Here is a 10389-nt window from a genome sequence, read left to right on the forward strand (position 1 = left end):
TTTCATTGATGGAAAATAAACAGAATTTTAGAAGGAAAAGGGCAAGTCCAAATAAAAATCCTCCTTTATTATCTATTAAATATGAACTGGAAGAGCCATCTGCTCTTCCAGTTAAAGAATCAGCAAATATTTCTGGAAAAATGGCAGCACTTCCTGGAGATTTCCAAAATACAACAAATTTATTTTCAGCATCATTTGATGTAGCTGTGCCTGAAAGTAAGAAAAGGAAACCCCAAACCGCAAGAAGGGGAAAGAAAAAGCAAAATTCTTATGATAGAAATATTATACAACAACCTAAAAACAATATTTTAGCTTCTGATGACTATCCTGTTGAATATGGAAGTAATTTATTAATTGATGAGTCCGTAATGAATAATAAAGGAATTCCTTTTTTCTCAAATGTTTTTGAAAGTTCTGTGACTGAAATGTCAAAGGCGAAAATGGTGACTGCCAAAAAAAGAAGTCCAGCAAAAAGAACTAGAAATAATCGAACTTCTGTAGTTTCAGATATTTCAAATAATGATGTGTGCAGTTTTCTTACGCCTCCTTTTTCTAATGCTTTGGAACAAAATTGTCTGTCTTGCCATCCAGCTAATATTTCATTGATGGAAAATAAACAGAATTTTAAAGGGAAAAGGGCAAGTCCAAATAAAAAATATACTTCAAAAAGGAATTTGAAATCTTTAGATTCTTTGAATGCAAATGATAACATGAATGCTTGCAGTTTTCCACCTGACAAAAAAAAGAAAGGAAGCTATCCTAGAAAAAGGACTGCAAAGAAATCAATCGGTAATATACAAAAGGAGTTAGATATTGTTGAAAGGCAGTGTTCAATCAAAAGTGGCTTAGTAACTTCTGTTAAAAAAGAATTAAGTGATACATTTGATTATAATGATGTCTTAAAGCATAAAAAATCTAATATTAAAGAAATTGTATATTTTGATGATGGCACTGGTAAATTTATCCCGCTTATTAATGATGTTGATGCGTTGGAATCCTCAAGTATGAATATCACGAGAACATATGTTTCTATGATCTTTGAGGAAGAAACCTCAGTGGTGGATGAAGATACTGAATGTTTCAAAATTCCTTCCAAAATATCTATGAATAATTCGGATGCAAATTTAAAAAACACTTCCAATAATTCTTCTAGTAATGCCATATTTCAGCCTAGGTTGCAACCAGATAATCTTGTTCAAAATATTCTGGATAAGGGTATTTGTGAATCTGAGTGCTTACTTCAGTTAAATACTTCACATACCATTGACTCAAACATTCCAAATATTAAAAAAGAACCTCAGGATTTTTCTAATAGTTCTGTTGAAATGTGTTCAGTGGACAAAATGAGTTCTGAATCATTAGCATCTGATTCACTCGGTTCAAATACTGCAACTCAAAGAGCAATTCAGTCTGAGTCATCAAGTATTCATACTTCTCTAAATTCTGACAGCTCTGGTGCAAATGTAGAAAAACTTGCTATTCCTGTTATTATAAAAAAAGAACCTATAGATTTTCAAGAAAATGAAAATCTAAATAAAAGTGTATCAAAATCTGAAAGTTTCTGTCAGTTAAATGCTTCACATACCATTGACTTAAACATTCCAAATATTAAAAAAGAACCTGAACATTTTTCTAATAATTATGTTGAAATGTGTTCAGTGGGCAAAATGAGTTCTGAATCTGTGAATAGAAGTAAAACAGTGGAATGCTCCGAGTCATTAGCATCTGACTTACTCAGTTCAAATACTGCGACACAAAAAACGTTCCAATCCGACTCATCAAATATTCATACTTCTCAAAATTCTGATAAATCTGATGTAAAGGCAAATAAAAATACTGCTTCTAATTTTAAAAAACTGGAGCCTGGAGGTTTAAAAACAAATAGTAGTGCCATATTGCGTGACATTTATCGTAACATTAATAAACTACAAAAAAAGGATAAAGCTTTGGAATCTATAAATGAGTTAGCTAAAACTTACGTAAATGATTGTCATTCTGAATCGTCAGTTTTAAATTCAGATATTATTGAATTATCTTCAGATGATGATAATTCAAAGACACATGATGTAGCTATTCCTCAATTTAGAACTTCTGTCTTAGGATGTGGGCCAGAGTTAAGTGAAAGTAATTCTAGAAGCAATAGGCAGGTTTCTGCAATCAAATCTGAATCTATTCAAGGTAAAAATTATGATTTGCCTTCTCGTACTTCTGAATCTATTCAAGATAAAACTTGTGAATTACCATCTGTTATTTTATCATATAATCAAATAAAGAAAGAACCAGGAGTACCACCAGATATGGTTAATAAAAGAAAGAAAAGAAAGACTTCTACCCTTAAGGTACAGACATTTCCAAAGACATATGATATTATTGAATTATCTTCAGATGATGATAATTCAAAGACATATGATGTAGCTATTCCTCAATTTAGAACTTCTGTCTTAGGATGTGGGCCAGAGTTAAGTGAAAGTAATTCTAGAAGCAATAGGCAGGTTTCTGCAATCAAATCTGAATTTATTCAAGGTAAAAATTATGATTTGCCTTCTCGTACTTCTGAATCTATTCAAGATAAAACTTGTGAATTACCATCTGTTATTTTATCATATAATCAAATAAAAAAAGAACCAGGAGTTCTACCAGATATGGTTAATAAAAGAAAGAAAAGAAAGACTTCTACCCTTAAGGTACAGACATTTCCAAAGACATATGATATTATTGAATTATCTTCAGATGATGATAATTCAAAGACATATGATGTAGCTATTCCTCAATTTAGAACTTCTGTCTTAGGATGTGGGCCAGAGTTAAGTGAAAGTAATTCTAGAAACAATAGGCAGGTTTCTGCAATCAAATCTGAATCTATTCAAGGTAAAAATTATGATTTGCCTTCTCGTACTTCTGAATCTATTCAAGATAAAACTTGTGAATTACCATCTGTTATTTTATCATATAATCAAATAAAAAAAGAACCAGGAGTTCTACCAGATATGGTTAATAAAAGAAAGAATTCTTCTACCCATAAGGTACAGACATTTCCAAAGACACATGATATTATTGAATTATCTTCAGATGATGATAATTCAAAGACATATGATGTAGCTATTCCTCAATTTAGAACTTCTGTCTTAGGATGTGGGCCAGAGTTAAGTGAAAGTAATTCTAGAAGCAATAGGCAGGTTTCTGCAATCAAGTCTGAATCTATTCAAGGTAAAAATTATGATTTGCCTTCTCGTACTTCTGAATCTATTCAAGATAAAACTTGTGAATTACCATCTGTTATTTTATCATACAATCAAATAAAAAAAGAACCAGGAGTTCTTCCAGATATGGTTAATAAAAGAAAGAAAAGAAAGACTTCTACCCTTAAGGTACAGACATTTCCAAAGACATATGATATTATTGAATTATCTTCAGATGATGATAATTCAAAGACATATGATGTAGCCATTCCTCAATTTAGAACTTCTGTCTTAGGATGTGGGCCAGAGTTAAGTGAAAGTAATTCTAGAAGCAATAGGCAGGTTTCTGCAATCAAATCTGAATCTATTCAAGATAAAACTTGTGAATTACCATCTGTTATTTTATCATATAATCAAATAAAAAAAGAACCAGGAGTTCTACCAGATAGGGTTAAGAAAAGAAAGAATTCTTCTACCCTTAAGGTACAGACATTTCCAAAGACACATGATATTATTGAATTATCTTCAGATGATGATAATTCAAAGACATATGATGTAGCTATTCCTCAATTTAGAACTTCTGTCTTAGGATGTGGGCCAGAGTTAAGTGAAAGTAATTCTAGAAGCAATAGGCAGGTTTCTGCAATCAAATCTGAATCTATTCAAGGTAAAAATTATGATTTGTCTTCTCGTACTTCTGAATCTATTCAAGATAAAACTTGTGAATTACCATCGGTTATTTTATCATATAATCAAATAAAAAAAGAACCAGGAGTTCTACCAGATAGGGTTAAGAAAAGAAAGAATTCTTCTACCCTTAAGGTACAGACATTTCCAAAGACACATGATATTATTGAATTATCTTCAGATGATGATAATTCAAAGACATATGATGTAGCTATTCCTCAATTTAGAACTTCTGTCTTAGGATGTGGGCCAGAGTTAAGTGAAAGTAATTCTAGAAGCAATAGGCAGGTTTCTGCAATCAAATCTGAATCTATTCAAGGTAAAAATTATGATTTGCCTTCTCGTACTTCTGAATCTATTCAAGATAAAACTTGTGAATTACCATCTGTTATTTTATCATATAATCAAATAAAAAAAGAACCAGGAGTTCTACCAGATATGGTTAATAAAAGAAAGAATTCTTCTACCCTTGAGGTACAGACATTTCATTATCAAGGGAATGAAAGAAATTCTTCAGGTGGCAATTTGAAAGAAGTTTGTTTATCAAATGAAAGAGAGACTTCATTTTCAGTTTTGAATGTTGATAAAAGACCAAAGATAGAAAACTCTCAACGTACCAGTTCTTCTCGGAATGAATCAACTTTTGTAGAAACAAGACCATTACCAACTGCTTGTAGAGCAAATGCAACTTTCAAAAGTCAAGGTATGGCTGGTGCTGTAAAAAGTTTTGTTTCTTCAATTACTTCTGTCAGTACGAAAAAAACAGTTAAGAATAGTTCTGAAAGTAAGAGTAATTCCTCAAATTCTAATTCACTTCATTTGAGGAGCAAAATTAATAATGATCTAGAAGATGATTTAACAATAACAACTGATGATTCCTTTAAGAACTTATTAGATCTTAATACATCAGAATTTACTGATAAAAAATCATTAAAAGAATATAAAAAGTGTGCTAATACTCATATAGATAGTTCTAAAACGCTGGAAAACCAGAAAAATTTGAATCTCATAGAAGTAAAACCTGAAGTAACTGCAGAACACAATATTTCATCAGATGAAATTTCTTTTATTGTATCTGAACAGGATGATATTTCTAATCAAACTTCAGTTTATGACACTTCAAGTAATTCTAGATCTGTTGCACCTAATAATATTGCTGCTTCTTTTCAGTGCAGTTCTCCAATAAATTTATCATCTCCTGTTCATGAAATAATGGAAAATTCTGTGGATATCTCTGATTCCATCAGTTTAAAAGAATCTGATCTTTTGGCTAATTTTAAGAAGAATAACTTAAAGTTTTGTAAGCATCCATATCCAGGTAATATTCCATTCTATAAAAGGAAACCATATACTGGATGTTATTTTAGGTATGATAAAGAAATCTCGAATATAACAGTTGAAGATATAGGAAAAAAGTTAAAAGAAGCCGAGAATCAGGCACCTGAAGATCCAGCTGATGGAAGAAAGCTGGATTTTAATTCTCTTATTCCGGAAGAAGTAGAGTGTTACTATCGAGTTTTGACAGCAGAACCTTCTAAGACATTAATTTCCAAATATCTCCAAAAATCTACAGTTTCTGCAAGGAATTGTAATTATCTAGATGAAGTCATATGCCTTAGCTCTCCTAGAACTGAAGATAATGCATCTTCTGTATCTGAAACACCTAAAAAAGTTTTTGCTGATACAGCTTCAGCAAGAAATTGTAATTCTGTAGACGATGTCCTGTGCATTTTTAGTTCTCCTAGTATAGAAAATAGTGCATCTTCTGTATTTGAAGTATCTGCAAAAGTTTCTGCTGATAAAAGTGTTGACCAAGATGCAAATGAATCTTTGGAAACTAATAAAACCTTTATTACTTCTTTATCAGAACAGGATAAAGAACTTGGTTCTACTTTTACAAATGATGTAATCTTCCAAAAGGGGACCATTAATTCTTTATCAAAAAATGTAAAAAATTCTCAGCAGTTAAAGCCATTATGCAATAATGCAAATGTTCCTGGAGTTTCAGAAATAAATAATAAACTCCAAATAGACTCTCATGAAAATATAACTAAAGGTCCAGAATCCATTTCTGAAATAAGTTCTGCAGCTGAACAAATAAACTTACTTCCATCTGTATCAGCTGTAAAAGTTTCTACTTGCACAAATATTTTCCCAAGTAATAATAGTAAGCAGTCAAATAAAATTGATTCATCTAATGAAATGCCAGAAGGTACATTGTCTAAAATTGATGATAGTATGTTAGACAATGAGAAGTCAGATTTATCTACCAGTATGCAGAAAATCTTGAATGCCAACCTTCCTTGTGAAGTTTTATCTTCAGATATGACACCAAACAACAAGCTGGTATCACTGATAGATAAGGCTGACAGTTTTATATCACCAACTTCTGAAGTTGAGTCTTTTGTAAGTAAAAGTAATTATCATTCTGAAAATATAAATGATGAATCGTTAAAAGAAATTCCATGTGATTCAAATAATCCAGTCTTGCCAATGAAACATTGTTCTGTTATTAATTCAATCCATGAACAATCATTTACTGAATTTAATGTGGTACATTCAGTGCAGCAAACTTCATCAAACCTAAATAACTTAACAAGTCAATTATCAAAATCATTTTCTGATAATCCCGAACACCTTTTAATACCTGGAATTTCAGAAAATGCAACATCAGAATCTTCTATAAACACTCAAATTGAAGAACAGTCCTCAAGGCAGTTATCTTTGCAAGTTAATGAATTATGCCATTCTGAGAAGGATGACAATTCTCAAACAACACCATCAGTATCAAATACAGTTAATGATTCTCTTTTAAGAAAGCTAAATTTACATACTTCTGAACTTCGTAAAATACTAGAAACTGTTAATATTCATCCTTCTCCAGAATGTAGTAAACCTAATTTGTTAAACTTCAAAGAAACATATCAATATGACCATACCCGACATTCTTATGTTTCACCTCAACATGTTGTGGATTATGGGCATGGCATTTCAATGAGTCGTGGTGAAGAATATTTTTATTATGATAGAGAACCTCTTATTAAGATCCCTATTGTACACGATTATGGTCATAAATCTGTTAAGGATTTAGATATTGATAATTTGGATACTACAAATAAAGAAACTGTGTCTACAACAATAAAAGCAAGACATGAAGTTTCAGGTAATACACCTATTTGTTCTAAATCTGATTTAACACCTGAAAATAATAAAGATAATTTTAATAAAAATTCTGAATTGCCAGTTCAATCATCCTATGAGCAGCAACCTAGAGAATCTGAACAAAAAGATGAAATGAAAGAATCAGCTACTCAAGATCAAGATGTACCAAATGTAAAACCTAAGTATATAACGCGGTTTCAAAGAGTCATGGCAAGGGTGTCCTCAAAAAAGTCATCCAAAGCCGAACCCAACAATCTGTTAACAGATTGCTTTCCTTTGAAATCGTCTAAAAAGAGACCATGTATCAGAAAACCTATGGCACTTGTACCGCCGTCCAATCAAAAGTCTACTAAGAATCCACCAAAACGGAAAAAAATTGTTCATTTGGATAACAATCCTTTATCCTTGACAGATTCTAAAAATAATAAAAAAACGAAAAAATGTAAGAAAAATAAAAGTACTAGTAGAAGCAAAAAATCCACAAAATCTCCACCTAGAAATAAATCTATAAGCGATTTATCAACTTTATTTCGACCTGATAAAATAGTTAAAGCAGAAGCAAAAGAAGAGTCTTCTAGTAAAAGTAATTCTGTCAAAACTAATGAAAGCCATGGCCGTCGTGTTTATGGTAGAGTTACTAATCGTGGTAGTTTTTTGACACAGTCCTCTATAAATCAGCCTCCAAAACCTATTGGTAAAAGAGGTATAAATATGAGGAAAATTACTAAAGTTCTTCCAGATGAATTACATTCAATGATTCATTCTCCAAAGATTGATATTTTTCCAACGAGTAAGAATATTCCTACTTGCTCTGATAAATTGTTTAAATCTGTTAATAGAATAGGAGGATCAACTTCATTCATTGCATCAGCTAGTAAAACAACCGTAAGTACTAAAACTAATTTTAATTCTTCTAGCTCGGTTTTTAAATCGCTGCTTCCAAACCCAATTATGAGACCACCACATAAGGATCCTAGAACTTTGAAAAGTGTGTCACCTGATATTACTTGCCAGTCTCTAAATGATTCTTCCAACTTTCTTATTAGTCCTAATGTGCCGACTATTTTTCCAAATGTTCCATCAAAAAAAAGTTATCTTCCATGTAATTCACCACTGCTTCCAAATCCAGAAATTAGGCCAGAAAGTCCTCTAATAAGTAGAAGAACCTTACTTCCCACTCCTCAAATTGGATTTAACAAAACTGTCACAGATAATGAAGGATGGTTTACTTCTATTCATGCTCATGCTCAGAACTATTCAAATCCTTATAGAAGTATTCCAGTCAGAGATTTTGAATCAGGTGTTTCTCTAACAACCGATTCACCATCTGCTTTTGGTTCATCTAATAATTTTAATGTTCAGCCTTCTAGTTTGACTGAGCAATCATCTCCTAGTATTGCGGGTGATGTTCATATATCTAATCGTAGTGCTCATCATAGACATTCTAGAACTCGTCAAACTAAATGTGTTTGTTTACCACCAAAATCATTAAAAGCATCTATTGGGAATGCCGTATTTGACACAGCAGATGTGCTTTTGTTGATTTTAGAGTGGAATGTGGATTGGTTAGTTCAACAACAAAAGAATCATGATCCTCCTCCAATATCTACATATATTAAAAAAGTTGTAAATACATATGAAGATTTTGATGAATATTATAATACATATTTACCTCTAATGCTTCTTGAAACTTGGCAAAGGATTTATATGTCTTGGACTAGTCTAAATCAAGCAGCATCTCCATACTTTTGTGAAGTAACATCTTATTCCATCGAGTGTAATTGTATAAAAGTACAATGTCAGGCAATATTTAAGAGTTCTGATGCTGAAAGAGGACTAGTTCCTGAAGAAGGCAATATTATAATGGTAAAATTTGGAACTAAAGAAAAGGGAGGTATTAAAATATTTGGGTATATTAGAGATGTTAAAATTGTACCATTTGATTCATCTATGAGTGCCTCTTTTAAATATTTAAAATATTCATCTGGAGAAAGTTTACAGATGCTTTTATTGACATTTTCTGGTGCATATTCATCAGATGATTTTGATACAAATCAATTGATTCGTATTCAAATTCTCTATAATATTAAGTCTACCCTAAAGCAAAATGAGGCTTTACTGAATCTTAAAAACTCTCCACTGTATAAAAACATTTTAAATCCACTAACTGATGGCTTGCGAATCGTAACTTTGAAGATTCGTAATACAGACCCAGTAAAGGATAATGCGTCTCAGTGTGTGAGGGATATTGTTAAAGGTATTTTATCTCCTCATCCTCTTCCACTTCTTACTGTAGCAAAAACATTGCTTTCATTTGATCATTATTTAATTCTTCCTTCTCTTATTGAAATGATGAAGAACTCCTACAGAACAAAAGTTTTACTGTGTACACGTACTTCTAAAGCACTTACGGACATTGGTATCACTCTTTGTGGAACATCAATTAAATTTGTCGTCTTGGGAAAAAAGTCCGATATCCATCAGAAATTGAGAAAATATCTTTTAGAAGAAGTTGCAAATAAAAAACTGAGCAAAGAATCAAGTGAAGATGCTCTAATTAATGAAGATACAAGAAACAGTTTGTTGGTGAATATTAAATTGGATATATTAAAAAATTGTGATGTAATTTTATCACTGATACGCAACTGTCATAATGAGTTAGTTGCAGAGGCTTATGCGGATGGAGACAGCATTGCACGGATGTGTTGTATAATTGATGAGGCCGGTGCATGTACTGAACCAGAAATTTTAATACCACTTTTGTATGGCATTAGTAAATTAATCTTGATAGGTGATACTGATGTTCCTGCAAAAGTCTGCTCAAAGGCTGCTGCTAATTTTGGTTATAATAGATCATTGTTTCACAGGGCATATGAATTGGATCTTGCATATGAATAATTAGTGCGATGTGTAAATGTAAAATGTTGGTTTTAAAGTTTTATGTGTCATAACTGTTAATGATACTTTTACTCTGTTTTGTTTTAGTCCAGAATTACTTAAAACAAATTCATTGGCATGGGTTTGCTTTTTTTATATAGATTAATATTAATATTATTGACAAAAGAAGCAATTAAATTTTATTCTGGTTTTTTTTTTTTTTTTTTTTTTTTTTTCTCCCTTAAACTATCTCCAAAATTTTATTTTTTATCATTTCTTGTAAAGTAGGATCTATGTTTCTAAGTTACTAATAAATTGTTATTAAGAATAAGAGAATTAAACCTTCCCTTCTTAAAATGTAATATCTGTATTATTTTTTACCCTCTAGAAGTGGTATCATGGATAAACTTTTTTAATGCTTTTTACACTGTTTAACATAATTTCAGTAGTTTCTGTTTAATAATACTCAATGTTCTTATAAATA

The 10389-nt window shown here is 31.3% G+C and overlaps 1 protein-coding gene across 1 annotated transcript; it reads left to right on the forward strand.

Annotated features, from left to right (window-relative positions):
• The first annotated feature begins 1 nt into the window (after position 1).
• Positions 2-10085, forward strand: LOC129960754 (uncharacterized). The gene has a single exon (XM_056074365.1). The coding sequence runs from the start codon at positions 9-11 to the stop codon at positions 9924-9926; it is 9918 nt and encodes a 3305-aa protein (XP_055930340.1). The 5' UTR covers positions 2-8; the 3' UTR covers positions 9927-10085.
• Positions 10086-10389: the final 304 nt, after the last annotated feature.

Source organism: Argiope bruennichi, chromosome X2 (assembly GCF_947563725.1).
Source record: "Argiope bruennichi chromosome X2, qqArgBrue1.1, whole genome shotgun sequence".
Lineage (NCBI taxonomy): Eukaryota > Metazoa > Arthropoda > Arachnida > Araneae > Araneidae > Argiope > Argiope bruennichi.

Bases quoted from the DNA above. Each gene is read 5' to 3' on its own strand.
- LOC129960754 (XM_056074365.1), top strand. From the start codon at position 9: ATGGAAAATAAACAGAATTTTAGAAGGAAAAGGGCAAGTCCAAATAAA.